Below are 16,303 nucleotides of genomic sequence, written 5' to 3'. Positions count from 1 at the left end.
CTTTTGACTAACTTCTTCTTCTCTCCTCCTTCTTCTTCTTTCCCAGGAAGGGAAAAAAATAATTAAAAAAAGCAAACTTTCTCTCTCTAAAACCAGAAACCATAGAGCTTAATACTCTTCCTCTAATGGCACCTCTGAAGCCCTAAGCACCACTCTGTTTCTCTATTTTTTCTGAAAACCCATTAACAGAAAATGAAAACCCACTTCTCTCTGTTGCTTGTCTCTTTCATTTTTCTCTCTCTGCAGCTACAGCTACAAGCTTCACCAGTGCTTTCACCACCTTTTACCTCAACAAACAAAGACGCCCAAAATCTTATCAACTTCAAGCACGCGCTAGCTAACCCAGATATTCTCCCAACCTGGCTCCCTAACCAAAACCCATGTACCTTCGCTGGTGTAAAATGCCAAGAAACAAACAGAGTCTCCTCTCTAGACCTGTCTCTCATTCCTTTAAGCACTGATTTTCGCACGGTGGCTGCATTTCTTTTGACTCTTGACAAGCTTGAGAGCCTTTCTTTGAAATCAACCAACATTTCTGGCTCCATTTCTTTCCCTTCTGGATCTAAGTGCAGCTCAGTTTTGAGCAACTTAGATCTATCCCAAAATGGTCTATCAGGTCCTATCTCTGATATAGCGGGTTTAGGTTCTTGTGCATCCTTGAAATACTTGAATCTTTCTACCAACTCCTTTGATTTTTCTATCAAAGAGAAGGCCAGTGGGTTAAAGCTCAGCTTGGAGTCTCTTGATCTTTCTTTCAATAAGATTTCAGGTTCAAACGCGGTGCCCTTCATTTTATCTGGAGGCTGCAATGAGTTGCTGTACTTTTCTTTGAAGGGAAATAAAGTTAGTGGAGATGTTGACGTTTCCGATTGCAAGAATCTAAAGTTTCTGGATGTTTCTTTAAATAATTTCTCCGTGAGCATCCCCTCATTTGGTGATTGTTTGGCTCTGGAGCATCTTGATATCTCTTCGAATAAGTTTTATGGCGATCTTGCTCATGCAATTAGTGGTTGTGTTAAGCTCAGTTTCTTGAATGTGTCCAGCAATCAGTTCTCGGGTTCGATTCCAGTGCTTCCAACTGGGAATTTGCAGTTTCTTTACCTTAGCGGCAACCATTTTCAAGGGCGGATTCCTCTTCATCTCATGGAAGCTTGTCCAGGTCTTGTTCAGCTTGATCTTTCGTCAAATAATCTTACTGGTATTTTCCCTAGTAGTTTTGCTGCTTGCACTTCACTGGAATCTTTTGATATATCTAGCAACAACTTCACTGGTGAATTGCCGGTTGATACTCTCTTGAAAATGAGTAGCTTGAAGAATCTTGATTTTTCATTTAACGTTTTCAGTGGTGGTTTGCCTGATTCTTTGTCAAAGCTCACCAGTGTGGAGTCCTTAGATCTGAGTTCTAATAATTTATCTGGGCCAATCCTTGCTGGTTTGTGTCAAGATCCAAGTAACAACTTGAAAGAACTGTTTCTTCAAAACAATTTGTTTACCGGGTCTATTCCTGCTAGTCTGAGCAACTGTTCTCAACTTGCTTCACTTCATTTGAGCTTCAATTACCTTTCGGGCACAATTCCTTCCAGCTTGGGTTCGCTCCCTAAGCTTCGCGATTTGAAGCTATGGTTCAATCAGCTCCGTGGAGATATCCCGCCAGAGATAATGAACATACAAACACTAGAGACTTTGATTCTAGACTTCAATGACTTGACAGGAGTTATTCCCTCTACCATAAGCAACTGCTCAAAGCTGAACTGGATCTCATTGTCTAACAATCAATTGACTGGTGAGATTCCAGCATCAATTGGACAGCTTTCAAGTCTTGCAATTCTTAAACTAAGCAACAACTCATTTTATGGCAGAATTCCACCGGAGCTTGGTGATTGTGGTAGCTTGATTTGGTTGGATCTTAATACTAATTTCTTGAATGGCACAATCCCACCTGAGCTATTCAGACAGTCTGGCAAAGTTGCTGTAAATTTTATCACCGGAAAGAGATACGTGTATCTTAAGAATAAGAAGAGTGAGCGATGCCATGGAGAAGGCAATTTGCTAGAGTTTGCGGGAATTAGACCGGAAAATTTGGATAGAATCTCCACCAGGGACCCCTGTGATTTCACAAGAGTATATGGAGGTCACACACAGCCCACATTCAAAGATAATGGTTCAATGATCTTTCTTGATCTTTCATACAACGTATTGTCGGGCAGCATTCCAAAGGAGATTGGGACCATGGCATATCTCTATATCTTGAATTTGGGCCATAATAATATTTCTGGCAGCATTCCAGAAGAGCTTGGAAATTTGGATGGTCTTAACATTCTCAATCTCTCAAACAATTCGCTCTCAGGGATGATTCCGCAGTCATTGACTCGCCTTTCATTGCTTACAGAGATTGATATGTCCAACAATCATCTCACTGGAATGATTCCTGAAATGGGTCAGTTTGAAACTTTCCAAGCTTCCAGCTTTGCCAATAATCCAGGCCTCTGTGGGATACCGCTTCCTAAATGTGGATCGGGATCAGGCACAAGTGCAAATTCTCGTCATCAGAAGTCTCATAGGAGACAAGCATCTCTAGTAGGGAGTGTGGCAATGGGATTGTTGTTCTCACTTTTCTGCATCTTTGCTTTGATTATTGTTGCTCTAGAGGCGAAGAAAAGAAAGAAAAGAAAGATTCAGTCCTCGATGTCTATATCGACAACCATTCACATTCAGGGACAGCGAATACTAGCTGGAAGCTAACTGGAGCACGTGAAGCATTGAGCATCAACCTTGCGACCTTTGAGAAGCCCCTGCGGAAGCTCACTTTCGCAGATCTTCTTGAAGCAACAAATGGCTTCCACAATGACAGCCTTATAGGCTCTGGAGGTTTTGGTGATGTATACAAGGCCCAACTGAAAGACGGAAACGTTGTAGCCATCAAGAAGCTGATACATATCAGTGGACAGGGTGATAGGGAATTCACTGCAGAAATGGAAACCATTGGGAAAATCAAGCACAGGAACCTTGTTCCCCTTCTCGGATACTGCAAGGTTGGAGAAGAGCGGCTTTTGGTGTACGAGTATATGAAGTATGGAAGCCTAGAAGACGTTCTGCACCACCAGAAGAAAGCTGGGATCAAGTTGAACTGGGCTGCCAGGAGAAAGATTGCCATTGGAGCTGCCAGGGGATTGGCTTTTCTTCATCATAATTGCATACCTCATATCATTCACAGGGACATGAAATCGAGCAATGTGTTGCTTGATGAGAACTTGGAGGCCAGAGTGTCTGATTTTGGGATGGCAAGGCTCATGAATGTAGTGGATACGCATCTGAGTGTTAGCACATTGGCAGGAACGCCTGGCTATGTGCCTCCTGAATATTACCAGAGCTTTAGATGTTCTACAAAAGGCGATGTTTATAGTTATGGTGTAGTCTTACTGGAGTTACTTACAGGAAAGAGGCCAACAGATTCAGCTGATTTTGGTGACAACAATCTTGTGGGGTGGGTAAAGCAGCATGCGAAATTGAAAATAACAGATGTTTTTGATCCAGTACTTATGAAAGAAGATCCAAATCTAAAGATCTCATTGTCTAACAATCAATTGACTGGTGAGATTCCAGCATCAATTGGACAGCTTTCAAGTCTTGCAATTCTTAAACTAAGCAACAACTCATTTTATGGCAGAATTCCACCGGAGCTTGGTGATTGTGGTAGCTTGATTTGGTTGGATCTTAATACTAATTTCTTGAATGGCACAATCCCACCTGAGCTATTCAGACAGTCTGGCAAAGTTGCTGTAAATTTTATCACCGGAAAGAGATACGTGTATCTTAAGAATAAGAAGAGTGAGCGATGCCATTGAGAAGTCAATTTGCTAGAGTTTGCGGGATTTAGACCGGAAAATTTGGATAGAATCTCCACCAGGGACCCCTGTGATTTCACAAGAGTATATGGAGGTCACACACAGCCCACATTCAAAGATAATGGTTCAATGATCTTTCTTGATCTTTCATACAACGTATTGTCGGGCAGCATTCCAAAGGAGATTGGGACCATGGCATATCTCTATATCTTGAATTTGGGCCATAATAATATTTCTGGCAGCATTCCAGAAGAGCTTGGAAATTTGGATGGTCTTAACATTCTCAATCTCTCAAACAATTCGCTCTCAGGGATGATTCCGCAGTCATTGACTCGCCTTTCATTGCTTACAGAGATTGATATGTCCAACAATCATCTCACTGGAATGATTCCTGAAATGGGTCAGTTTGAAACTTTCCAAGCTTCCAGCTTTGCCAATAATCCAGGCCTCTGTGGGATACCGCTTCCTAAATGTGGATCGGGATCAGGCACAAGTGCAAATTCTCGTCATCAGAAGTCTCATAGGAGACAAGCATCTCTAGTAGGGAGTGTGGCAATGGGATTGTTGTTCTCACTTTTCTGCATCTTTGCTTTGATTATTGTTGCTCTAGAGGCGAAGAAAAGAAAGAAAAAGAAAGATTCAGTCCTCGATGTCTATATCGACAACCATTCACATTCAGGGACAGCGAATACTAGCTGGAAGCTAACTGGAGCACGTGAAGCATTGAGCATCAACCTTGCGACCTTTGAGAAGCCCCTGCGGAAGCTCACTTTCGCAGATCTTCTTGAAGCAACAAATGGCTTCCACAATGACAGCCTTATAGGCTCTGGAGGTTTTGGTGATGTATACAAGGCCCAACTGAAAGACGGAAACGTTGTAGCCATCAAGAAGCTGATACATATCAGTGGACAGGGTGATAGGGAATTCACTGCAGAAATGGAAACCATTGGGAAAATCAAGCACAGGAACCTTGTTCCCCTTCTCGGATACTGCAAGGTTGGAGAAGAGCGGCTTTTGGTGTACGAGTATATGAAGTATGGAAGCCTAGAAGACGTTCTGCACCACCAGAAGAAAGCTGGGATCAAGTTGAACTGGGCTGCCAGGAGAAAGATTGCCATTGGAGCTGCCAGGGGATTGGCTTTTCTTCATCATAATTGCATACCTCATATCATTCACAGGGACATGAAATCGAGCAATGTGTTGCTTGATGAGAACTTGGAGGCCAGAGTGTCTGATTTTGGGATGGCAAGGCTCATGAATGTAGTGGATACGCATCTGAGTGTTAGCACATTGGCAGGAACGCCTGGCTATGTGCCTCCTGAATATTACCAGAGCTTTAGATGTTCTACAAAAGGCGATGTTTATAGTTATGGTGTAGTCTTACTGGAGTTACTTACAGGAAAGAGGCCAACAGATTCAGCTGATTTTGGTGACAACAATCTTGTGGGGTGGGTAAAGCAGCATGCGAAATTGAAAATAACAGATGTTTTTGATCCAGTACTTATGAAAGAAGATCCAAATCTAAAGATTGAGCTTTTGCGACACTTAGAGGTGGCCGGTGCTTGTTTGGATGATCGGCCATGGAGACGACCCACTATGATTCAAGTTATGGCAATGTTTAAAGAAATACAAGCAGGGTCAGGCCTTGACTCACAATCCACCATTGCCACCGAAGACGGAGGCTTTCAAATGGTAGAGATGAGCATAAAAGAAGACCCTGAACCAGGCAAGTAGCAGGTGAAAGAAAAGCTGAATCAAAATTTTCCAGTGAATTCTTTGAAAGAAAAGAAGAAAGGTGGTGATGATTTATTCTGCTGCCACAAAATTTTCCCTCTTCTCTTATCACTTGAAAATGGCATAAAAAGAACTTGTCTGTGTATCTCTCTACCATTTAATGTATGTGTAATGTACCCCTTCCTGCAAACTCTGTTATTTTATACATAAAATGTTTTAACTTTGTTATAAATGTGTAAATACACAGTTTTCAGTTGTTTTGAGGTTTCTCGTTCTTAGCTTTTGGATTCAGTTTATATAAATTCCTGAAAAACAAATGATGGTGACCAAGTGGAGGGCTCTTCTGGTCCTTTCCTCCGGCTGCTTCTCTCTCTCTCTCTCTCTCTCTCTCTCTCTCTCTCTCTTAAATGACTTAATAGATTCCCAACTTTTGTTCCATTTCAGTATTATGGTAATATCGAAAAGTGTCCCTATATTTCTGCAACTTTAACAAACACATCAATTCCTTAATTAGGGAATCTCCTTTTTCATTTCTACTCGCCACTCTAATTCTTCCTCAATGCCTTACCAAACAATTTTTTCATCATCTTTTGCCTTTTCTTGCAGGTGCACTTGCAACAATAGCTTCGCTGCATGGTTTTACAGCAATAGCTTGCAGTCCAAACCGATGAATGGCAAATTATTATATGCTCTGCACTCAAAGAGCAACTGATTTTCTATATTAAAAAAATTGCACATGTGGGCCCAGCAAAGGGCAGGAGCAAAATCATTGTAGTTAGATGATATAGGACCATTTGGATGGGAAAAAAGCCCTACACTCTCTCATGAGCTTTTTTCTTTCCCCTCTTATTCACACCAAGGGGATGGATGGATGGTCAATCTATACTCAATTTCCAATCTCATCATTGTAAACCGTACAGATTAAAATAATTAATAATTAAAAATAATTGGCCATTCTATGCCTGAAGATAGATATCTTATAAAAATTTCATGATTTTCCCTTTTGAAAAATCAATCAATTACATTTGTCTTTTTTCATGTACAATGTGCATTGCACGTGCTCTTCACCATGCACTTGATTATTTCCCTCCTAACTAGGGAAGCGTCCAAGCGTGTGCCTCTTTGGCTCTTCTTCTTTACCATATTAAATTAAATATGGTGGATTTCATCATGGGTAATTTTTTAAATCTATAATGTCATTTTGAGCACCTATTTAAAAGATAAAATTTCAATATTTTTTTAATATGTATATTGTGATTGAGTTTATATTAAATATACTTTAAATATTTAAGATTTTTTCTAATTAATGCATTTAATATAAGATTTTCTAATAGCAGCGTCAACCATGATAAGTACACTTAATATTAAATACAAAAAAAATATGTGTTATCAAATAATATTAAGAATTATTATTATTTAATTATTTTTAAATTTTGATAATATAAATATATTAAATTTGATATAATTAATAAAATAATTTAATTTTATTAAGTATTTCTAAAATTAAAATATATGATAGTATCATTTATAATAGCATCTTCAACAAAGCTACACTAACTATTTGCTAAGACTTTTGTGGTTCACGCACTCTCAAACATTGCTTTCAACTAACCACGCGCACACTGGGAGACACGTGGGTCAATGGGCAACCTGGTTTTGTCTGAGTGGTTACCCTACAGCGTCGCTCTCCATAATACGCTGCTTTCGCTTTCTGGTCCCATACTCATGTTGACTCCAACAGCGATTTACCTACCGTCCGATTCCTTCTTAACTAATCAACTCTACTTCCTGTTTAACCCTGGCGGCTCTGATTTCACACGCTAGGGTATTTATTGATTTAGTTCCGTGTGAGAGGAAATTGGGAATTAAACCCCAGTGGGACACCTGGTTTTAACTTTTCAATCCGCTAAGAAATTACATTTTCTTTTTTTTTTTTAAATGAAAAATATAAAATTATTTGGTTTTTAAAATTCTCAAAAATAATTATTTTTTATTTACTAATTTATCATAAATTTGTATGATAAATAAAAAATAACAAAAGATTTTTTATATTAATAATAATGGAGCGAGAACACAGTCGTCGTTGTTGGATAGGAAGGCATGGTGGTGATCAGATCACATTCACTGCTGTCATGATCACCTTAATCCATAAAGTTAGACTACGAACGTGTGCAGTAGATGAGGACTCCTCCCTCTTTAATCAGCCGCCACGTCATCGTTTATTGTATAGATTTTAGACAGCGGTGGGGTCCACTTCTTCCTTGAGAACGCCATATCATAAACCAGCTAATTTTGGTTCATTCCTAACGGAATTTAAAAACCCCCTAACCATTCTTCACTGTAACCCGTGGGGACCATGCAGTTGCCATACACTACCCGCTTTGGATTTTTCTTTTCTTTTATTATTTTAATATTAATATCAAGAATTTGATTTAATTTTCTTTATTTTTTTTATCTAATTAATTTATTATAATGCCTTATTGTCAATGAAATTTTATATATATATATATATATATATATATATATATATATATGACAGTGGGTAAGCACTATCTGCGGCTGCATCTGTCCACGTGCGCTCACCCAGGAAGTGGGGACCACGGGTTTGCCAGTCGATAAAGACGACGAAGCGACAAGGAAACAAAAGCGACGGTCCTGATGTGCGTGATATTACTATTTTAATCCGAATTCCAATCGCACTCTATCTACTATATATATGAATGCAAAAATTGTTAATTATAAAATAATATGATATAATAATAATAAATTTTTAATTAAATTATCTTAATTAAAAAACTATAATATTGTCAAAGTAAAATGATAAATTGAATTATTAAACGGATGGATTAATTTATAAATTTATTAAAATATTAAGTATTAAATAAATAAATTTTAAAAATATAAAAATTAATATGTAGATTTTATTAAATTTTAAGTATTAAATATAATTTACTGTAATTTTTTAAGTATTACTAACGGCTTTTTATCAAAAAAAAAAAAAAAAAAAACCTCATAATCTTACTTGGAAATTCACGAAATCAGGAGTAACAAATTAATTTTAAATAAATTAATTATCTAAAACATTTATGAATTTATAATTGACACAGGTTTTCATCATATTGTAATGTATAATGATAAATTAAGAATTCTCAAAAAAAAAAAAAATTAAGACAAGGCCCTTGAAATTAGGATTTGATAGTGAAGGTCACGAGGAACCACGTGATGGTCTCCGGCGGCCGCGGAGTCAACTTTCAAAGGTAGGAGCTCTAAACTAATGTTCATGTTTTCGAATTGGGCCCTCCATTAGTAAATTAATTAATTAATTAATTAATTAATTAATTGCACTTTAAATATTTTTCCGCACGAGACCTCTTAATTTATATAAAATATAATTTTAAAAAACTATAAATTTATTATTTTTAATATAATTAGCTATGACAACTATTGAGGTATTGAGGTAAAGCCGTATTGACAAAATAACATAACAAAGCATGGAAGAATAATTAAAATTTATATAAATGAATTCTTTAAAATCATGTTTAATATTTTTCTTATGATTGGATTAATAATTAAAAATCGGGTCTACAATAAATTAAAGAAATACCACTCTAACTTGCTAAAAATATATTCTTGGAAATTTAGTTTCAAATTTTAATTTTAATTTTTATCATTATATAGTTAAAACTTTTATTCTAAATTCAGATATATTCTAAAATGATATAGATATGAAAATTATAAAAAATAAAATATAAAAAATGAAGGATAACCATCAATAAAAATACACACAATTGATTATCTCAAAAAACATACAAATGAAATAAAGAAAAAGGAAGAGAAATTAAAAAAGGAAGCTTTTTTTTTTTAATATAATTAGAATCTTGCATAAGAATGACAATGAATTAGATTTTTGTAAATATTCGATCCAATTAAACTCTAATAAGACAGATTTGGCCAAAAAAGACTTAAATCTAGCTAATGCAAATACCTAGCCCAATCGAGAAAAACAGCTTAAGAGAAAAACAGCTTAAGCCCATGAACCAAACCCAGATTGATTTGGGTCAATTCCATAACCCGACCTGATGAGGCGAAATCTCATGCTACGTGGAAAACGAGAAAAAAAAAAAAAAAAAAAACTTCTCTCTCTACCAGGTCAGAGAGAAACCTCTTGAATAAACGAATTAAAAAAGTAAATACTCAAAATTGAATCTTTTAAATTAAACTAAATAATTTATTTTTTAAAATTAATTATTATTAAATTTAAAATTATAATTAAAAATAATTAAATCCAACAAATGAGTTTAAGATAAAATCTAAACTAATAAATTAATTCAAATTTAACAAAATTAAATTGAATTATTTTGATTTTCTCTTTAATTAGATTCAATTTATTTTATTCTGCTCTAAATTTTAATTTATTTAACTTTTTTAAAATCCAACATTGCAATATATTAGTTCCCTCTTAATTAGTTTCATTTGACATTATAATTTAGAATAATAAAACTTTACCTTTTAGATAATAATTCTTTTAAATATACCTAAAAAAAGTAATTTGAAAGTATTATTTAAATATTTTAAAATTTTTATAATTAATACATACCAAAATTAAAAATAAAATTTAGTAGTTTTTAATTAAAATATTTAGGAGATTTTTTAAATAGTAGTTAAAGTAATAATAATGTCAAAAGGAGCTTAATACAATCACATTACTTAATTAGATCCCATCACAGTTTATTTCAGAATTAAAATCTATCTCATCCAATTTAAAATAAAAATTGAATTGAAATTAATCAAAATTACTCGTAACTCTTTTTGAATCAATCGGTTCAACTCTGTTCGATTTTTGTAGGAAATTGTCCAAGCCTTTAGGCCTTTGATTTGGTGGACCACATTAGGCCCAACTTTACAGTCCCACATTGAAATTTCAAATCTATGGATCTTAATAAAGTGAAATTTATATATTTAGCAATTCCATATGAAAATTAATAATAATAATAATAATAATAATAATAATAATAATAATAATAATAATAATGATGATGTTAAAACTTAAATTTCTTAAAAGGAAAAAAGAAAAATGAAAAAAAGAGATTCCTAATATGAGCTTTTCTATGTTTAAAACATGAATAGAGTGAATTCAAAAAAAAAATTACCCCACAAGGGATCCAACTTTGTGATAAGATATGCAAAATTTGGGATTAATCAAGAAGGCTTAATTTTATTGCTAATCTTCAAGGCCATGAATTTCAAAAAAATTAATCTTCTATTAACCACAAAATAGAAGATACTTTGATTTACAATAAAATTATCTTTGAATATAGGGGAAATTATTGTCTAGACCTGATTCATTATGGTTCAAAATACTAATAAATGAGATTCGTTTATTTAGATACTCAAATTTATACATTATTATTTTAATGTTATAATGCAAAATATGTAAAAAAAAAAAATAGGTAATTAGACTTGTTACCCATTTCAATCAAATTTTGCTGAAGATGAACTCATCATTTAGCTCATGATGCCTAAATATAAACTTAATATGTACACTTAAGACAACATAAAAGAAAATCCTCATAATATCATCTATTTATAATAGAAAAAAAAATAATAATAGAATAAAAGTTCTTGACAAGTACATCTCATTTATATACTAAGGAAATTACACAAGCTGAAAGAATGCAAATTCTACAATATTTCCAATGCACTAAAAAAATAATACACATTCTTTTACAAATATGTGAAATTAGCTAGTTGTTTTTTAAGCGAAACTCACATACATATAAAAGAAAAGTGTACTATTTTCAAGTGCATCAAATGCAATTCTAAGTTTACAAATCAAAACTGCAAAGTTTTGATTTATTAAGCATTAGATGCAGAGCTTTTCAGTACAATCATTATATGTACAATAAATATATTCTAATCGTTGATTATAGTGAGATCTGTATGAAACTCACTATAATCAATAATCAAAATAAAATTGTTGTACATCCAATGATTGTATTCTAAAATTTTCTGCCATGTACATACTATGAAGGTTTATATCATATATTGTCTTATTTTCCATCTATAAGATCAAAAGGCATAAATAAAAAGATCATACACAACAAACAAACCAGATGGGTGATTGAAGAGGAATTGAAAGCACAGCTAGAAGAAGAAATTGTTAAGCTGGGATTGAGCTTGTGGGTCTTCAAGATCATGTGATGGAGAATGTATGTGTCTTCCTTCATAGGTTGTTATCACCATTCTTGGGTCCTCAGCTAATCTCTCCACTCGCTTCTTTACACGACAATTATCTTGTGTACATCGATAATAGCTCCTGCATATATATACATATCAATTCAAAATTTTAAAATTGTGGAAGCAATTTCAGTACTATTAAACTAAGTAACTGAGTTGAAATTTTTTTTTCCTCTTCTTCTGTGTTGCATACTGCAGGGAACACTAACTCTTGGACACGAAGAAATCTCTTACAAAATAGAAAAATCTGACACAAAGACCAAAAATGCTTTTAAGTTTGTTTTTTGCAAGAGGAAAATGCTTTTGGCTTTGGAGTGTAAAAAAGTTGGTGAAATTTTCACCCATGCCATGTACCTGCTCAAAAACTAAAGGGGCTATAGAGTAAAAGGGAAAAGTTCAAGAAGCAGCCAGCCACATGCTTAAAAGTTCAAAATATCAGAAAAAGTCGAAGATCAACCATATAAAATAATAATTATTAATTTAATGTAATTATTATGGGTATAATGAATGTAATTTTACTGTTAAATCATGAAAAGATTCATATTGAATGTATCATAATTAATGGTCAGAATATTAAACCAGGGTATAAAGATTTGCATTGAGTAATTTTCTTATATAAAAGTTGGAAAGCATAATGCAAGAATCCACATACAAAGAAATATGATATATGCTACATGGAGTCCAAATAGAATGACCAAGATACCCATTCTTAAATAAGCCTCAACGCCACAGCAAAAAGGTTTCTAAGCCTATAACTTCACTTCTTTTTTTTTTTTTGTTAAATCTGATCCATCTCGAAATATAAAATATGTAGTAAGACTCACTTATTAAATACATTAATCCTACATATTTACATCTTGTATCCTTGTTGAACAAGTCTATAGGCAAAAAATTCCCATAACTTCAAAAGTAGCTATAGGTAGATATATTGCCAAAATACTATAGGTAGTAGCCTAATCCAAGTCGGCAAGAAGGGCACTGATAGGCGCAAAATTTTCTTTGGAAACGAGAAATGTACATTTTTGACTTTGGTTATGCCTATATATATAATCTTCTCAGGGCTCATGCTCACAAGAAAATTCATGCAAGCATGCACAAATCATATGAGGAACGTACTCATATAAATGATTATACAGGATTTACAAATTCAAAAAGCTGAAATCATTGCAGTAGAATTTTCCTCCACAACATAAGCTAAATTCATTACTACACATATATATATAAAATACTTATGATGACAAATATGTACTAAGTGCACCAAGTATACATGTATCGGCTCTCCCAATCATATGGGACCATTTTTCATATTATAAGGAGGGCTCATATTTTTGTGAGAGAAAGATAACACTACTTTTATGTGCAGCAGAAGTAATATGATCTTTCCAAAAACTCACTATAGTAAAGATTTAAAGCATTAAGAGGTCCTAAATTCGAATCTCGCTTGGAAAACTTTACGAAAAATAGCAAGAATTGTCTGTCAAGTTAGGAGAGAGAAGGAAAGGTTTTGATTCTGTAAATAACTTCAATATGACTGAGCCTCAATTAATTAGTACCATTCCTAACTCTTTATATCTCATATTGTCTCTCACAAGTTGAAATTTATTAAGGACTACGAAAAAAGAAATTAGCTGCCTCACCCTCACTCTCACAATCACAAAAGTAGAGTCCACTCTCTTTATTTTATAGGAGACCCACTTTTATATAAGTGAGGAAGTACTATATTAATTTACCATGCTCCTGGTGCAGTGTAGAATTTTCTCTATGGAAGTACTCAATAAGTGAGAAGTCAAAAATAGATTAAAAACTTTTGAACTTGGAATATGAACAAGCACATGTCCATCTCTACGTTATGTTTATTCTGAATCTAGAACCTTTGATTAGAAAGGCATTGCTGTATCATGGTTGTGAAAATCTAGTCAACAAATGCATATTTGGTAACCATGAATTTGTGTAATGGAACATTGTCTATCCGGCTGAATCATTCACTAGTTCAATGTTTTAGAAATCTAAGGCTATTAATTAACTTGACCTCTATACAATCTCACATATGTTCTCCATATATGGCTTAAAAATGAGCCTATCAAGAACTAATGTTTTACCTTATTAATTATCTTTTCTAACTTGAAGACATATAAAACAGATACATGATTGATCAATTGCTTTTTTTTTTTTCTTTTCTTTACATTGTGATTTTGTCTTTTAAAAGATAATAATTACTTCTTTTCGGCCACTTCCTTAAATGAAATTATTTTTATTATCAAGTGATATGATTAATTTTCACACACATACATATATTAATTTATCCATCAAAATCTCCTGCACCAAACCTGTAAAAGCCTAACAATAATGATAACAAGAGGATAATAATGACAATGAGAGAGAGAGAGAGAGAGAAAAAAAAAAAGCATGTGTATGGGGTACAATAAAAAGCTAGTGTAGCTTAGCTAGTTAGAACCAAATGAAAAGAAGAACAATGTTGAATCTGAATATATATATATATATATGTGTGTGTGTGTGTGTGTGTGTTCTCACCTGGGATGAAGTGTGTTCTTTACCACTTTCTGGCCGTACTTTCTCCACTTGTAACCATCATCCAGCACATCCACATCGCTCATGGTCTTGAAGCAAAACCTAGGCTCTCTTACCTTCCTTCTTGCTTTAATCTTCTTCATTTTCATTGCAGAAACCCCTAGATGATGATCATCTCCACCACTTCTTTTGCTGCTTAAAAACTCACTCACCTCTCCCCATGCCCTGTAAATAACTCCAACATCAACCCGCTTCATTATATTTATGTATATGGAAAGAGAGATAGAGAGAGTTCATGCATGAAAAGAAACGAAGATTCAAGAAATATCGATATACTATGCCTGTCTAACATCTGCCTTACTTGAAAGATACTTGAAAGATCCAATATGGTTTTGTTTCGTTATCAAAAAGAGCTTTACAAAATTATCACTATGGTTTCGTTTTAACCTAATTAACTGTGGGAAAAAATAATTTAAAACCAAAAAAAAAAAAAAAAGCAAAGTGAAGCCATGAATTAAAAGAGCTTTGCATGATATTGTCTTCTCAAAAGCGTAATATCTTTACCAGAGATTTGCACTAGGTCTTTGCAATGAAAGGAGATGGGGTCCTCCTAAATAAGCTGTCATGTCTTCTCTTTGCTTAGCAGCGGCGGATGAGAGTAGCGTTTCGGTGAGATTCGCAGTAGATGGTGCATCGGCTACAAGCGAATGGGGTATAGTAAAGCCTTTGAGAGATTGATGGCAACTATCCAGTTGAGGAAAAGTTGAGTGTGGAGCAAAAGAAAAGAAACCCATTTGCGTAGGCATCTCTTGCTCTTCAAACAAGCCCTGGTTTAGCATGGCTTGAGAGGAGCTTGCCATATCTCTCTCTCTCTCTCTCTCTCTCTCTCTTGAAGGCTAGCTGCAAGAACAGAAAGAAACGAGTGCGCCTCCTTATATAAGAGAAAACCAAACTATGCTATATAGGGTGATCGATCTGTAGGTAATCACAAGAAAGAACACAAAGAGAGGGTCTCTCAAACTTCTAGGAGAGATATAGGCAAAGAGAATTAACCAAGACAATGAAAGTAACCCTATACCTACAAATATGACTACCCACTCTCCCCCTTGTCTCTTTTCTCTCTATCTCTGTGCAAAAGGAGCTTCCCTCTTTAAAAAAAAAAAAAAAAAATCTTTTTAGTTCATCCCAATTTAAACCATATCGAGGGGATGTGCAGGAAAAGAACAAACAAATAAAAGATGACATTCTTTATGCATACATACACTTTTCACATTCATCTGAAGTTGGGTATGGCTTCCTAACTTTTTAAGTGATATAAATTGCGCTACACTTGTTACTATTTGACCTAAAAAGCATGAAATTTTTGTGTCTCAGAAGGGTTAATGGAATTTCTTTTTCCTGTTGTGTGGAGAGGTCAACAATGGACGACATGTATATGGTTTTGGCAGTAGCCATTAGCTAGTTATATGGCCTGGTTTTATCCTCTGCCTCTGCAAGATTGCATGAAAAACTCTGTTCACCCCTTTGTCACCTTTAGATGGCTCCAAAGTATAGAAACGAAAGGGAGATAATTCAGATGATTGTTCAATAATACAGCAAAATAGAACTCGATCTGTCAAATACAAGTCCACACAGGTAAAAAAATTATCATCTTCCACTTATCCTTAAAGTGAAAGTTAAAAAGGAATTAAGCCAATAAGGACAAGCCTTGATCAATTTCTTTATGAATATATACATATGTAAAGGAACCAAATATTTAATATATTCTTTGTCAATCCATGGCCATATAGTTGGGTTAATTTATCAATTTTCTATCTTTAAAAAAATAAATAATATTGTGTCTTTAAAAAATTTCACTAAGAAATATGAAATTAATTTATTATGAAAGGGGAATTATATAATTGAATGGAAGATTATTTAAGTAGAGTTTGTTAATTTGGGTGACTTTTATTAATTGT

At 34.2% G+C, this 16,303-nt stretch overlaps 2 protein-coding genes across 2 annotated transcripts; one reads left to right on the top strand and one right to left on the bottom strand.

Annotated features, from left to right (window-relative positions):
- LOC110636395 (protein BRASSINOSTEROID INSENSITIVE 1) lies at window positions 1–5,846 on the top strand. Its single transcript, XM_058150379.1, has 2 exons — window positions 1–2,131; window positions 3,940–5,846. Exons 1-2 carry the CDS (start codon window positions 193–195, stop codon window positions 5,577–5,579), a joined length of 3,579 nt encoding a protein of 1,192 aa, XP_058006362.1. The 5' UTR covers window positions 1–192; the 3' UTR covers window positions 5,580–5,846.
- A 5,290-nt stretch (window positions 5,847–11,136) lies between these two features.
- Window positions 11,137–15,830, bottom strand: LOC110647580 (probable WRKY transcription factor 13). The gene is made up of 3 exons (XM_021801493.2): window positions 14,910–15,830; window positions 14,349–14,570; window positions 11,137–11,895 (listed from the first exon to the last, which is right to left on the bottom strand). The coding sequence occupies exons 1-3, from the start codon at window positions 15,203–15,205 to the stop codon at window positions 11,724–11,726; spliced, it is 690 nt and encodes a 229-aa protein (XP_021657185.2). The 5' UTR covers window positions 15,206–15,830; the 3' UTR covers window positions 11,137–11,723.
- Window positions 15,831–16,303: the final 473 nt, after the last annotated feature.

Source organism: Hevea brasiliensis, chromosome 7, assembly GCF_030052815.1.
Source record: "Hevea brasiliensis isolate MT/VB/25A 57/8 chromosome 7, ASM3005281v1, whole genome shotgun sequence".
NCBI classification, from domain to species: domain Eukaryota; kingdom Viridiplantae; phylum Streptophyta; class Magnoliopsida; order Malpighiales; family Euphorbiaceae; genus Hevea; species Hevea brasiliensis.
Note: the sequence above shows the minus strand (reverse complement) of the source record. Positions and strands in the feature narration are given on the sequence as shown.

Bases quoted from the DNA above. Each gene is read 5' to 3' on its own strand.
- LOC110636395 (XM_058150379.1), top strand. From the start codon at position 193: ATGAAAACCCACTTCTCTCTGTTGCTTGTCTCTTTCATTTTTCTCTCT. The intron at 2,132-3,939 runs GTCACACACAGC...GAGTATATGGAG, and splicing joins TTTCACAAGAGTATATGGAG to GTCACACACAGCCCACATTC.
- LOC110647580 (XM_021801493.2), bottom strand. From the start codon at position 15,205: ATGGCAAGCTCCTCTCAAGCCATGCTAAACCAGGGCTTGTTTGAAGAG. The intron at 14,571-14,909 runs GTAAAGATATTA...AGTTATTTACAG, and splicing joins AGACCTAGTGCAAATCTCTG to GGCATGGGGAGAGGTGAGTG. The intron at 11,896-14,348 runs GTGAGAACACAC...ATATATATGCAG, and splicing joins AAGAACACACTTCATCCCAG to GAGCTATTATCGATGTACAC.